Genomic DNA, 14,803 nt, shown 5'->3' on the forward strand with positions numbered 1-14,803 from the left:
TTATAAGTATGACTTGATCGCCTTTGAAGTTTTATTACAATATAGGCCTACTGTACACATCTTGCTCTGGAAGCACCTGTTTATCACGTGGTTGCACCCAAACACCGTCTTTATCAGGATGACACACTTGAGGAGATAGTGCTTATCTCTGCTTCAAAAGAGTGTTTTGACCAAAAAAAAACTGTTAATGGGGTTATGACAACTGCACAGGACCTTGGCCTTGATTAACACAAAAAACACACTATAAAATGTCCAGACATGTCCACAAGCAAACAACGTTAAACTTCTAAAATCACATGAGAATCTCATAATCCGTTGTTGTTTCACTTTGTCTGCTTTCCCGATTTTGACTAATAAACAGGAGAATCTTTATAAAAACATATAATAAGCATGACATCTTCAATTTGTGCTCATACAGGTTTGTTCTTTATTTAAAGATGATTAGTGACATATTTTTTGTTACATGTTTGCTGTTTTAAAAACTGTAAAAATATAAACATGTAACAGGTGTGACATAAGATATAATTGTTGCTCTTGAATGGTTTGGATATAATCGTGTTGAGTACATTTAAACAGCGACATAACGTTTAGACAAAAAGAAAAATTAGTATAGTATTGACTCAATACTTATACTAAAACAAGTGAGGTAAATGTAAAACATGCTTATAAAGTTATATATTTAGGTGCATATAAAACATATCGTCTTTCTTAATATAAGAAATGAGCTGGCAATTAAAAAAATCTATCATTTAATACATCATTAATTATGGCCAATACACATAGAAGTCACTTAACGTGGCTTAAAAATGGACAAGGATCCCAAACCCTCTGTTTGTAATACCTTGCGTTACAAGTAACTCGAGTAACCATGGCAATAGTTGCAAAGCAAGGTTTAAATCCACTTAGTGAAGTTCAGGTTAGGGAGGGGAGTCTACAGGCTCCGGAAAAACTTGAGCGAAAGTTCATAGGTGAGGAACATGGTGGCGGACATAGGGAACCCTCGGATGGCATTCACTGTGGCTCCCCGAAAGAAGATCTGCAGAGGAAGAACAATCACAAGAAGAAATTTCACTATTTCAATTCTCATTTACAATTTACACAGATTATCTACTTCATGTCTTAGATGTCATTGAAACATAACTTCAGGGCAGGTAATCTCAAGATAAATCGTTTCATAATTTTTAGTTAGCATAGTCAGCACCCTCTCACAGCATAGTCATGCACGTTCCAAACTCTTCTCAATTCTCTCTGTTCTCTTTTCCACTGCTGTTTTTCTGGTAGGCCTACAGCTCGCCACAGCGCGACTCAGACGCCACTTTTTGCTTTTTGAATAGGCATGACACAGCTTAATCGTAAAGCAAAAAGTGACGGCCGAGTCACGCTGTCGAGCTGTAGGCCTACCAGAAAACCGGCAGTGGAAAAGAGGCAAATGCTAGTTCCATAAAGACTGGCCTGCACAAAGTCCTAACTTGAACCCAATAGAACACATTTGGGATGAAACAGAGTGGAGACTGAGAGCCAGATGTCAACTGACACTTTAAAAAAAAAACACATTGTTTTGTGTCCCTGGGCATTGCTTTGTAAAGCTACACTGATATTGATTTACAACACATGAAAACCCTCTGCCAAGACTTCCATAAGCACATGCTTTGCATCTTGGTTGAAAACGGAAAATCTTCTGGGTTCTAGGAAACTTGGCACGAGGCAATCACAATGAGCTGATGGAGGCTATTGTCCAGTTATATTTCATAAAGCAGTAGCAGTCATGTCCCATAAAACCAGTAGTCTTGTGATCCTGTGTTCTTGATGAGTCACTGGCACTTGAGAGGCACAATAAGTGAATAAGTTATCTAATCTCCGCAATACCATAAATGGAGTCATCAAAAGGAGGATTTCACGTAAACAGCCAGAGTATCATCATATAGCCATAACCACCACAACCAAAATGACTATTATAAGTACTATTCTTCAAGCCAAGGCATTTCCTTATGGAAAGTTTCTTCATACTCCTGTCATGAATACAATGTCTGTAAAGGTAGCCTTTCTTACCGTTCTTTGCTTTCAAAACAATTTGTGTGAAATATTTTCACCTTGGACTCATTTAGTCCCATTCCACTGAGTTCGGAATAAATAGCTACAGTGTAAAACATGGACATTCATGGCTGCATTTTAAGTCCATCATGTTGAATACAGGTTTTTTTTATTCTGGCATGTTAGCTGCTTTGTTTCATGTTTTGTTTCACATGTTATTTCACAATTCGGTGGGTTTAGTGTTATACTTTGCTTTTGTCAAATGCCCTTTACTGTAACTGAAACGGCAAACTGTCAGCTTGAGAGTAGTCGTTTTGGTTAAAAAGCGTCTGACAGATGCAATGCAATGCAATGCAATGTAATGCAATGCAATGTAATGTAATGTAATGTAATGTAATGTAGTGTAATGCGCAGGGCTGGGAATGGCGGGGTGTCTTACGTGTATTCCTTCGGTCTTGTAGCTGTGCGTGATGCAGTGCAGGATGCCCCTGTACTTCCTCTGGTGCATGGCGTCCGCCTGCAGCCGGCTCTTCACCACGTCAGCAGGAGTGGCCGTCACCCACGAGATGGAACCTGCACAGGTGCACGTGAGAGTTAATGTCTGCGGGAGTACTTGATGACACAGACACATGCTACTGAGAGAGAGAGAGAGAGAGAGAGAGAGAGAGAGAGAGAGAGAGAGAGAGAGAGAGAGAGCGAGAGAGAGAGAGAGAGAGAGAGAGAGAGAGAGACAGAGACAGAGACAGAGAGAGAGAGAGACTAATAGTTCTCAAGAGGGTTGAGTCTCCATGAGGCTGTTTGTGTATTTTTGAGTTCCAGTTGCTCCATGACATGACAAGTTCTCTTTGCTTTTTCCAAAGAGATTAGGCTCTTAAATGGAGCGGGTTGTACTGGAGCTGAGTCCTGCTAAGTATCGGCCTGTAAACATTTAACACTTAGGGCCTCTGGAATAAACTCCACAGCATTACAACAATGACGCCATATGCACAGTCAGTCCCATTACAGCATTACAGTGCTTAGACAGGCCTCTGGGGTTTACATACTTGGTAAACAACATGTAAACAGCATGTACTCCTGGATCTGCAATAGGAACTGTAAGGCCCAAGTTATTCCTTAAGAATTCCAATCATTCCTGAAAAGATCTCATTTATACATAATGTGAAGTCCTATAGATTATACTTAAATACACTTATTGTAAAAAAAAATAACTATTCCTGAACTTGGAAGACCATATTCAAAGTCAATGAGTGGCACACAGAGGGTTCATCAGAAATGTAATTCCGCTTTGACATTAAATGTATTCAAAACCAATGATGATAACTGGAATTTATTCGATTCAATTTCATTTTTAACCACATTGAATGACAACTGTTTGTGATAATGTGCTATGCAAATAAACTGATTTATTGAACATTTCAGCTGCTACTGTGGGGAAACACTAAAGGTTCTCTGGAGAGCCTTGGGGTTCTTCCCAGAACTCTTGGGTTCCTCAAAGAACTTTTAAGGGTTCCCCCACAGTGGCAATCTTTTCTTTGCCTTAAGTCTAAAGGAGTAGGGTTGCCACCTCTGTCTTTTGACACCTCCGTTGCCTTCTCTGACTAATTGAACCCCAACCTTTTTGCTTGTACTTTTGCTCGTGTTTCTTTCCGGGACAGTCCATTGCAAATCGGGATAATCAGGAAAAAACCGTGACAGGTGGTAACACTATATATGCTGCATGAGTGTCAGCTCACCTGCCAGTCCTCCAGCCAGCCATATGGAGCAGGGGTGTGCGGATGCGCTGCCCTCGGGGCTAAACCAGTTACAGAGCAGTGTGTAGGGAATGAAGTAGAGCGCGTAGCCGGGCACGTCACGCAGGATCATGGCTCCGGCGCCGCGGTACAGCCCCTGGACGCCCTCCGTCTGCAGGATGCTGCTGATGCAGTGGATGGGCCCCCGGTACATGGGCTGGGCCTGGGCCTGGAGCTGCAGGGAGGAGGTGTGGAGAGGGACCATGCCACTACCGTTGCCACCGCCCGCCAGGTGGAAACTCTCTGGAGATGAGAGAAAATTGCAGAAAGGAGCTGTGTAAACGAATGAGTGTCTGTTTGTTATACCTACAGTATGGTAATACCATTTACTTGTCATGCCAATAAAGCTCAATGTATTGAACTTGAACTTCAAAGGCGGAGAGATAGAGAGAGAGAGAGAGAGAGAGAGAGAGAGAGAGAGAGAGAGAGAGAGAGAGAGAGAGAGAGAGAGAGAGATCACACACCAGTGTGAAGTGTCATGTGTCATATCAGTCACACCCAGTGTTAGAATGCTGCGCTGTCCACAAAAAAATGTCCACACACCGCAATTAACTTTTACCCTTTCAATAACATTGAAATAACACAGGCGTTGCATTTTTTGCCTTTTTACTCCCAGCAACTTAGCTAGAAATGGACAATGGACAATAGACCACAGGAGCCATCCCCTTTAAGGAGGTGGATAACTGTCTTTTGCAGCTGTTCTCATTTTATCATTCCTCTCTCCACTCCCACAGTTAACCATAAAATCTCTCTGGCAGCCTGCTGCCATCACGCAGCTCTGATATGGTTACACATGTTGCAATGCAATGTGATTCAATGTTTTACCATACTTGTTAACAATTTTGCCGGTTGGGAAAAGAGGAGTTTTGGCACGACTCCGTCAAGGGAACATATCAATGAGTTTCAATTATGGTATTTCCAGCTGAACTGCTGATATTGCATTTTGACACCAACCGAAAGAATCCAAAGAATCTTCACCCTTTGCCCCCAAAACTCTCAGGGTTAATGGGGGTCAAGTTCCCCTTCAAGGTCCTGAGTCTGCACTCTATTTACATAGTGTCTGGCAGACAGGAATAGACAATAAACAATGTTTTATCAGTGGCATATATGCCAATGACACCCATGATACTGGTGTAGTTATCTTTTTACTCAGTCTAGCCACTGTCACATACTATGTACGATCTGAGCCCACAAACAAATATTAAACAGAAGCTTTCGGGAGTGGGCCTTCTTACCTGCTAAAAGGGGCTTGGGCTGAGTCTGCATTTGCAGTCGGATCTTGACGAGGTCGACCGGCGCCCCCAGACCCACTGACACCAGCCCGGTCAGCATGCTGGCCACCGTCAGGTCCAGCATGCCCGAGGGGTGCCGGCCGTCGCCATAGCGATACTGGCTGATGAGCCGCTGTGTGTTGCTGAAGAAGCCAAACACCATCGAGTTGTAGACCGTGATGCTGGCCAGGGGGAAGGACAGGCCTTTAAAGAAACCAGAGACCTGGCACGCAGACGGAGAGAAGAGAGAGAAAGAGCAGGGAGAGGGGGATAGAGAGCAGGGAGAGAGAGAAGGAGAGCAGGGAGAGCAAGAGTGGTGAATTGGAGAAAGAAAGGAGACGAGAGAACATGGAGAGAATGAGTCTGGCTCCAGATCTTTGAGTCTGCCAGCTAAAGGAAGAAGGGGGGTTGTTCAAGTCTCCTGGAATGCATGTAAATAGAGTCCTAGGCTATGCATAAAGCCGCGCACAGGAAACGGTCTGGGACACAGCTCTTGACATTGCTTCAAGAATGTTCGGCTAGGCTCTCACTAGAGCCAAAAAACATGTCATAGCTACTGTCATTTCATCTGAGATGGCGAATGACTATTGTACCCCGAAATCATGTTCACCTTTTTGGAATCTGTCAATGTTGTTTTCAGTTGTTGGTGAACATTCTCGAATGAAATGTGTTCCAACAAAAATCTGTGCTCGTTGACATATACGTCAATCTCTGTTCTTGAATGTTCTATCTAAAACTATGCATTTGGTTCTTGATTTTGATTGGCTGAATTTGTGTTCCAAGTGTTTATAAATCACCAATAAACAAACAGCATTGTAATCGAAGATTCTTGTGCAGTTCAATTAAATCCTAAAACTCACTTTGACTTCCAAACGTGAATCTACCGAATACATGAGATGTGGGAAAGTGACAGAGCCTTTAGTGTGATACTCACCGTTTCTTTGCGATAGATTGTAAGTACGCAGTGCAATGTGTTCTTGTAACCTTTCCCTGCCTGAAGTCGTGTCTGTTGGAGAAAATAAAGGAGGGAGCATTCAGGAAAAACAGATACAAAAGCATTAGGTCTGAAACAGGCAGGGTCAAACAGAACTTCATAAAAGTCAAATCATTCATTGTGGTTCCTTGTCAAAGCTACACAATTCAAGGGTTTACTATCTCACATTTAACACATGCTACTCTTGTCATTCCATTGCTCATTCAGGTTTTGACAGTCATTCTAATCAAAAGAGTTGGATGACTTCGTACCTTTACTGTGTCCAGAGGGTGACCCACGACAACACTGGAGGCTCCTAAGGTAGACATGAGACCAGAGCACATTATTTACAGACAAGGAAAGTTGTTATATGAAGGTAAGCAAAATTATGTACCTACACAAAAATACACAAAAAGTAATGTTTAAATAATTTCATAAATTCTGTTGACGAACATGCCCTGATGAAAACTGTTGTATTGCATTGTAAAAATTTGCAGTTGCAAATGACAATAGCCTACTGCACATTGTAAAACCATGAAGAAACAAATCTGCATCATGCAGTATTTTGGACATGAAAATAAAGGGCAAGTTAATTGTGATCATTGTGATATGCTGTAAACAACGATTTTTTGTATCCACTTCTGCATTGTGGGCAGAGGTTCTCTTCATGTCCACTGTATACATTCCACTGCGCCATGTGCGGTAATCATCAGTGCTTGCATTGTGTTCACAGAGCAGCAAGCGAGTGCATGTGTCGGTGTTGAGAATGCTTGGACTGAGCACATGTGGCGCAGGCGCAGCGTTGTCCGCATAAACAATCGAAAACCACAGCGAAAAAAGACATCTGGTTCTTTTTGGAAGCAACCAAACAATTTTCCCAATTATGACTTTGCATTCCTCCTTCAAGAAAACCAGGACAACTGATGCGTAAAACCAATCGGACAAGGGGACTGTTTGCAAAAAACGGAGCAAAAGAAGTGCGTTAAATGGAATAAACAAACACTGCGACGCTTCTGCTTTTTTCCTTTTGCGTTTTTTTGTCAGCAACCCCACCCCCCTTGCAACCATACAAAGGAATTATGTAGCCTATAGCGGTTTCTGGTTCCGAAGAAAAATAACGGTTCATTGAAATAGTCTAATAAGGAAAATCCGTCCACGTAGGCAATTTTAGTGGTTGCCCAGGGTTTCTTTCAATCAAACACTAATGCATTTGCAGATGATAATCTTGCAAAACGAGTAGGCTAATATACAGACCCGGACAAGGCTACTCTTGGCTGAATTGATATCAAACAATAGGTATAGGAATGTAAGATATTGCGTTAAAACAGGCAGGGCTGACAATTGTTTGAATGCAACATAGACGCATTAATGCACCACCAACAAAACAACAACAGCAACAACAAGCAAACTTACCACCAATCCACCCAGCTAAAAAGTCATCCAAATGAAAGCAGGTCATTTTAAAATCGGTCGATGCTTCATTCAATAGGTGAACGGGTTTTCAGAAAGTGAGCCGTTTAAAATTATTGACAAGCCCTCGCATTGTCCAAAACGGCCCACGAAATTATCTACTTTTTTCTTCGCATCCTACCATATAAGTATCGTGGTGGAAAACCCAGCACGGAGGCGGATCAACAACAGCAAGTTTAAGCTTTCTTGGCCAATGAGGAGCCGACTAACCATGCCTCCCGTCCCATCCTTTTCTGTGATCAGCTTCATGTTACACACAACTGTGCTGTTTTTGTTTTCAACAGCTGTATGGATAAAATGTGTTTAAGAAGAGTACCCCAATAGAAAGAAGTAGGGAATAGGATCCATGAAATGCTGTAACCTATTGAAAAGGCAAACAAAAATAGACAATGTCACTCCAATGAGGGGCTATTAAAAAAGTGCCATGGTTTGCAGAACTAATTGTTCTTTATTTCAATACATTGCAAAATGCAACAAAGTAAAGACAAAACAATAATAATAACACATGCATTATTATATTCAAAACATACAAGAAATTTGAGTTGAACATTTTATGGTCCTCCCACACACCCACTCTACTGATAAGCACACACACACATTCACGTGAGTGGAAAATTACCAAAACGCAAGTAGGCCTATACAAAGAACTTCTGTGCATCAGACACTGCACTGGAGTTTGTAACACTTTTCAGGCCTGGTTCAGTTTTTCCCTAACCTTCATAAACCAATATTTCTGCCTGAAGTGCACAGTATTCCTCTATATTGTGCAATAACACTTAGACGGTCTCAATGCATTGCAATTCAGACCGTTTCCTGTTGGCACGTTCCCAAGCATACAGATGCTAGGCTAATTATTACACCCCCAGTGCAGAGGAAGGCCTGTATTTTCACTGACGACACGTCAGACACATGTGCTGAGGGAGATAAGATGACAGACCTGTGGCTTCCAAGTAAGCCAAGCTCCAATGCTTGAATGCAACCCCTGTAGAGTCACGTGCACCTCAGGGGCACTGTCTATGAGGCCTGTGGCCATACACTAAAGTGCACGTTTTTCACTGGAGACCTGCTATCGCTATCACGCTCTCTCTCTCTCACTCACTCACTCACTCACTCACTCACTCACTCACTCACTCACTCACTCACTCACTCACTCACTCACTCACTCACTCACTCACTCACTCACTCACTCTCTCTCTCTCTCTCTCTCTCTCTCTCTCCTCTCTCTCTCTCTCTCTCCTCTCTCTCTCTCTCTCTCTCTCTCTCTCACTCACTCACTCACTCACTCACTCACTCACTCACTCACTCACTCACTCACTCACTCACTCACTCACTCACTCACTCACTCACTCACTCACTCACTCACTCACTCTCTCACACACACACACACACACACACACACACACACACACACACACACACACACACACACACACACACACACACACACACACACAGAGGAAGGAATGCTCTGCTCCGTTTGATAGTTCATGGCAGTTCAACAACACCACATGTTTTTTGTTGACCTACTCCGCGTCTTGGGGGGCGGCCATGCTCTATCCATCACATGGCCCTCCAAATAGGCCACGACGACACCCTATATGATGCTGCGGGGAGCTCAGCGTCATTCTGACTAAAATGTAATCTGAACCTTGGCACACTCCGGTGAGAAGACTGTACTGAGAAGTACTCAAACAGTCAGCTAGCCTGTTACTATTGAGATGGTACATGAAGAGGATACTTGTTTTGATAAGTAGTGCGGTAATGTGTTTTTTCCTGTGTCATTATGATAGTTATAATCAAGAGGTCCAGCACAGTAGATGACTTGAGATATGCCACTAGGTGAATAGGCCGTAGTAGAGTGGAGTTACTTTCTTGATCCTGAAGGAAATTAGAACAGTTTGCAGTGCAGAGGCATCACAAATAAAAGTGAAAGTAAATTAATGATGTAAGTACAACACTAGCACATCCTATTACATACATAACTGTTACACCATTTACTCCATTGTACCTAATGATATGGATAGACTGTGTTATTACTGAAAAACACTGAAAACCTACAAGGAAGGACCCACCACACACTTGACCCAATCAGTGCAGTGTCAGCCGACCGTAAGACACGTACACAGGTCTTGGTTTCTCAGATAAGTAGCCTGTGTTGGAAGGAAACTGTTTCTTTTTTACTTTTACTTTTGCACCTCTGTAGCCGTGTTTAACATTTACAGGCTAGGGCCAGCACTATCAGAGTCAAATGTAAGTGTTGCATTGACACAGCAGCATTTAGCCTACTGTGTAAGGTGCAGACATTTGAGAAGGGAGGGCAGGACACATCCTGACTCGTGCTGACGGGAAAAGCAATCTGACACATCGTCAAGACAGCAAATTCATCTGACCTCTTGGGTGTGGCTCTCTCTCTCTCTCTCTCTCTCTCTCACTCTCTCACACACACACACACACACACACACACACACACACACACACACACACACACACACACACCTCACACACACACACACACACACACACACACACACACACACACACACACACACACACACACACACACACACACACACACACACACAATAATATCTACCCCATAATACTAATTCAGAGCCAGAGCAGAGGTGTCGAAAGTAAAAGTACAAATAAAAAACTGTTTCCTTCCAACACAGATAATCAAAGTAAAACAAGTCCGACAGGCGGACAACAGATGCGTCCGTCTATGCCCGTTCTGAACCTTTTTTGCCCAAACGCCCCCTTGGCCTCCTCATAACCTGTCAAGGCAATTTATCAATAAGCCTACCATGTACTGTATAAGCCTGGATTTGAAAAAGTACCATAGGATTTCAACAGTGTTGGGCAATTTACTGAAAAACTGTAATGCATTGCTGATTACATGTTACTGTCTTTTCAAAATAATCCCTTACACTACATTTAGCAATGTGGGGACCTAAGGCGAATTTAGGTTAGGGGGGCCATCGGTCCATCCCATCTCACATTTTTTTTAACATAAAATCTCTATTTTTGTTAGGCTATTTTTTTTTTTAATCACGATTTTTTTTTTTTTAATAATTACAAACATAAAAAACAGGCAAACATTACAACCCTTTCTGGACAGATTTCAATGAATAGGCTATTTGCAATTTTGCATAGGCCTACATTAAATAAACTAAAATGTGAAATTCTCTTTTCACTTTAATATGAGAGCAGTTATGTCCCCCCCTCACTGAAGTGTTATTTCATGTGTGTGCATGATGCTGTCACCTATTTGAAGTGACGTTGATGTTGGATTTCATGGAATACTTTTAAATGCCGCTTTGGGAAGAAAACAGAGTAGGCGACAGGTGAACTGTATTTCTGTCAAAACAGTGGTTTGCAGGCGTTTGCGTTTTCACGTGGATATTGTCTTCGTGGACCGTAACAGACAAACCGCAAGTTCCATAAACTAATCAATGAGACATTGGCTACGTGTACATGATGTTTTTAAGTCCGATTTAATAAATGCGATTTAAATAGATCGGATTAAGAGTTATTTTGCGATGTGTATACATGGCACTTTCACTTAAATGCGATTAAACGTCTGGGGAAAATAAAGCATTGCGATTGGACTGAGGACGCACGTGCTGAGCGAGCCAAATAAGGCACGGGGGCGTGGTTCAATGCCACCGAGATGCAGGTCATCTTCCCCACGAAAATCGTTGCCTCAGGCGGACTGAAATCACAACATTTCCCCCTTTCTCCCTGGATCATTTACAATGCTACATTAGCTACCCTGTTAGCATAGAAAAACGAGTGGTAAAATGGTAATGTGGAGTAACTTTGTTGTGCTTCATTACTTCGTGGGGCACTTTTACATCAATATATGGAAGCCACAACATGTATAGTCGCTTAGGGACTTTAAATTAAGCAAAACTTTCATGTGAAAATCAACAGGAAGTGCCGCCATGTTTTTCTCACTGGCAAAGAGCACGATCTGTTGGCTAGATGTGTACATAGGAAACGCTATCTGCAAATGTCTCATGCCTTCCTATTTCATGGCACACATGGATGGAATATGCATACAGACTTCTGTGCTTCTGCAGTTGTGTCAGATAATGCAATCAATCAGCTGCGTAGCCGGTTTGCTAACCATTATGGTAGACGTTTTGGTTTGCACGCATGAGCTCCAGGCCAAAACTGAGCTCTGCCACTCCACTGAGCGACTGCCACCTTGTGGACACAAGAGGGAATCACAAGAGGGAATCACAATTCAGAAACTCATCACGGGAGGGCGGACGGACGGACGGAGGGACGGACGGACACCAAAGCCTCTTATAGAGATGCGTGGGACGCATCTAAAAAGTAGACCTGTGTACTTGTCTTCCGATTAGCTGACTTTGTGTCCGTTGGATCACATTTTTTAGTTTTAAACTGTGTGGTCTTTTGACTTTATTTATGATAGGACAGTGAAGGTTGTGACAGGAAGCGACGGAGAAGGGCCGGCAAAGGACCCGGGCTGGGAATCAAACCCGGTCAGCCGCATGGCAGACGAGTGCCCTACTGCTTGGCCACGGCAGGGCCTAATTGGATCACATTTGTGGTGGGTTCTTGTTAGGTTTTCAGTGCTTTTCAGAAACAACACAGTCTATCTATCTTATTAGGTACAGTGGAGTACATGGTGTAACAGTTAAGTCACATCATGCACTAGTGTGGTACTTAACCATGAACTTGCTTTTACTTTTGACACCTCTGAGCCAGAGTCATACAGATATTATAGTACAGGTTTCAATTCAGTCCCATGTTTCATAGACATATGCTGAGGCACATAGGTCTACACACACACACACACACACTCACACACACACACACACACACACACACACACACACACACACACACACACACACACACACACACACAATCTCTTTTTAAAGTTTGTCTGTACAAAATGTTCGCTTGTGACTGCCATTTTGGTATTTTGAATGGCTGTATTATTAGTTAGCCATTGGTATCAGTCTAAATGTCTGGTGTTGGTCTTTTAGAGCTGACCTTGTAGACCAATAGTAGCCAAAGAAAACGACAAATAAGTGACTGAATGTTTGTTCGCTCCCTCTAACAATGCAATTGGGTGTATCATTAACAAGTCATAAAAGCCGATTGGGCACACTCAGGTTCCCCTAAATTCATCTTCCATAAAGGACATTTACACCCCACCCCCTCCCACACACACACACACACACACACACACACACACACACACACACACACACACACACACACACACACACACACACACACACACACACACACACACACACACACACACACACACACACACACACACACACACAAACGGAACTGAATTGAACTTGCAATGAACCAAATACCACACCCAATGTGCAGAACCACCACATACTTTTTCATATGATTCATTTAATGTGTCACACTGAGTTAAACTGAGCTGTGGTTGTTATTGCACAGGAAGACGTGTTTAATTTCTTGTAGTGTGGAAACAATCTTCTAAATCTAAAGCTTCATTTACTTGCTTTTTTTATTCAGCATTTCTGTGTGATTCCTTTTAAAAATGTTACAGCAGAGCCAGGTTTACCAATGGGCAGATAAGGCTTTTGCTGAGGGCCTCACAAAAACTGCCATCTGTATAAGACCTCAACAGACAGCCCCTACATAGTAAACGCCAGCAAAAATAATTCAACAGGGCCCCATGTTTAGGCTATACTGCGTAGGGCCCCCACAGTATACCCTACTTACACGGGATGGGAGAGACTTGGTCTGCACAAAGGCAGTCTGAACTTCACATGCCTCCCCCACACGACCTCCAGTGAACTATTATTTTATGACTTCACCTCTGGCGTTACAAGGTAACTCCCCACCAAAACAAAGTCGAGCAATCATGTGTGTCTGATCAAACACTGCAACAGTCAAGGACAACTGAGGGCTGTGGCGAAGGTGGTGGGCTTGACTCATTCCTTAAGTATTGAGGTAAGAGTGGGCCATTCTCTATTTTTCTTTGTGATCAACAATTAGATGTTTGACAATTCAAACAGAAAAGATCCTTTTTAAAACAAACGTCAACAGCAAAAACACCATACACATTAGGTCCTACTGTTACAAATTGCTACTACTGTACATGTCACATATATCATATTGTTGTTGTTGTTGTTGTTGTTGTTGTTGTTGTTGGTGGTGGTGGTGCTGGTGTGTGTGTGTGCACCCAACAAGAAATGGAAAAGAGAGAAGCCACCATTCCCATATGCAAGTCAGGCATGCCAAAACCAATGGAGCCAAAGGCGTTAACTTTACCATTTTACAAAATCAGATGCTGCTGCCAATAATACATAGAGTAGACTAAAATCAAAGAGCCAGTACAACCGCTCCAATCTTAGCTACATGGAAAGAATGACACTTCACAATTAACAAACTACTTAGTGACACAGACAACTACAAAAGAGACCCAACAAACATCTACAAGACCAAAATAAACCACTCACAAAAGCAGAATGCTGGCGCCAGTAGAACAGTTCACCGTAGCACCTCAAAGATGCATAAGAAAGGGCCCCCCACAAACCTGACCGTCTGTGGCGTCAATTCTGTCACCTAACACTGCCAAGTGTCTTGAAATAGTTCTCTCCCTTTTGCTTGGAAACAAACCCATCACATCACATGCAGAATTCTATAAATTTGACCAACAACCAGGTGACTGAAACTAGATGCACATGAAGCCATGTTTTGATGTCACATCCTTCCTTACCTGCATCTCTACAGCAGTGGTGGCAGCCAGGCCTTCAATAAACACATACATTCAGTCAACACACAAACAATCAAATTGCATTGCAATTCAATTGCATCTTTGGATTCTGAAATAATTGTTGAGGCCTTGTCACAGGGGGGCTACAGGAAACCCACAGACAGATACCAATACTGGCTTCTTGACTCTTACAGCCCATTGGAGCGCAAACCGGGTGCTACTACAACACCAGTCAGACAACATTTCATCCAAAAGGGGTTATAAGTGATTTTGTCCCAGGCGAGTGACAACCTTCCGGTCAAAGAAAGGAAGCCAGTTTTTTTCCACGTTGGTAGTGGCTCCAGAAGGTAGAAAATCCTATAGACTCCAGTGTTAACCAGACATTTTTCATCTGTCAACTGTGTTTATATCCACGACTACCATATGGTGTATTGTGACTAATGTTTTTAACGCTTTCCATTGTACACTTAGCCAGGTGTAAGTTTTACAAACTATGTGGAGCCTGGTTGGCAGGGTTGGCATG

At 42.6% G+C, this 14,803-nt stretch overlaps 1 protein-coding gene across 1 annotated transcript; it reads right to left on the reverse strand.

Moving 5' to 3' along the window:
- Positions 1–403: 403 nt before the first annotated feature.
- On the reverse strand, positions 404–7,657 carry slc25a48 (solute carrier family 25 member 48). The gene is made up of 7 exons (XM_063190525.1): positions 7,479–7,657; positions 6,338–6,381; positions 6,027–6,098; positions 5,057–5,315; positions 3,765–4,064; positions 2,471–2,604; positions 404–1,036 (listed from the first exon to the last, which is right to left on the reverse strand). Exons 1-7 carry the CDS (start codon positions 7,522–7,524, stop codon positions 932–934), a joined length of 960 nt encoding a protein of 319 aa, XP_063046595.1. The 5' UTR covers positions 7,525–7,657; the 3' UTR covers positions 404–931.
- Positions 7,658–14,803: the final 7,146 nt, after the last annotated feature.

Source organism: Engraulis encrasicolus, chromosome 23 (genome assembly GCF_034702125.1).
Source record: "Engraulis encrasicolus isolate BLACKSEA-1 chromosome 23, IST_EnEncr_1.0, whole genome shotgun sequence".
In the NCBI taxonomy this organism is placed as follows: Eukaryota; Metazoa; Chordata; class Actinopteri; order Clupeiformes; family Engraulidae; genus Engraulis; species Engraulis encrasicolus.

Excerpts from the sequence above, each read along its gene's own strand:
- slc25a48 (XM_063190525.1), bottom strand. The coding sequence starts at position 7,524 with ATGACCTGCTTTCATTTGGATGACTTTTTAGCTGGGTGGATTGGTG. Across the intron at positions 5,316-6,026 it reads CAATCTATCGCAAAGAAACG|GTCTCTGGTTTCTTTAAAGG; the intron begins GTGAGTATCACA and ends TCTGCGTGCCAG. Across the intron at positions 1,037-2,470 it reads ACAAGACCGAAGGAATACAC|ATCTTCTTTCGGGGAGCCAC; the intron begins GTAAGACACCCC and ends CTTCCTCTGCAG.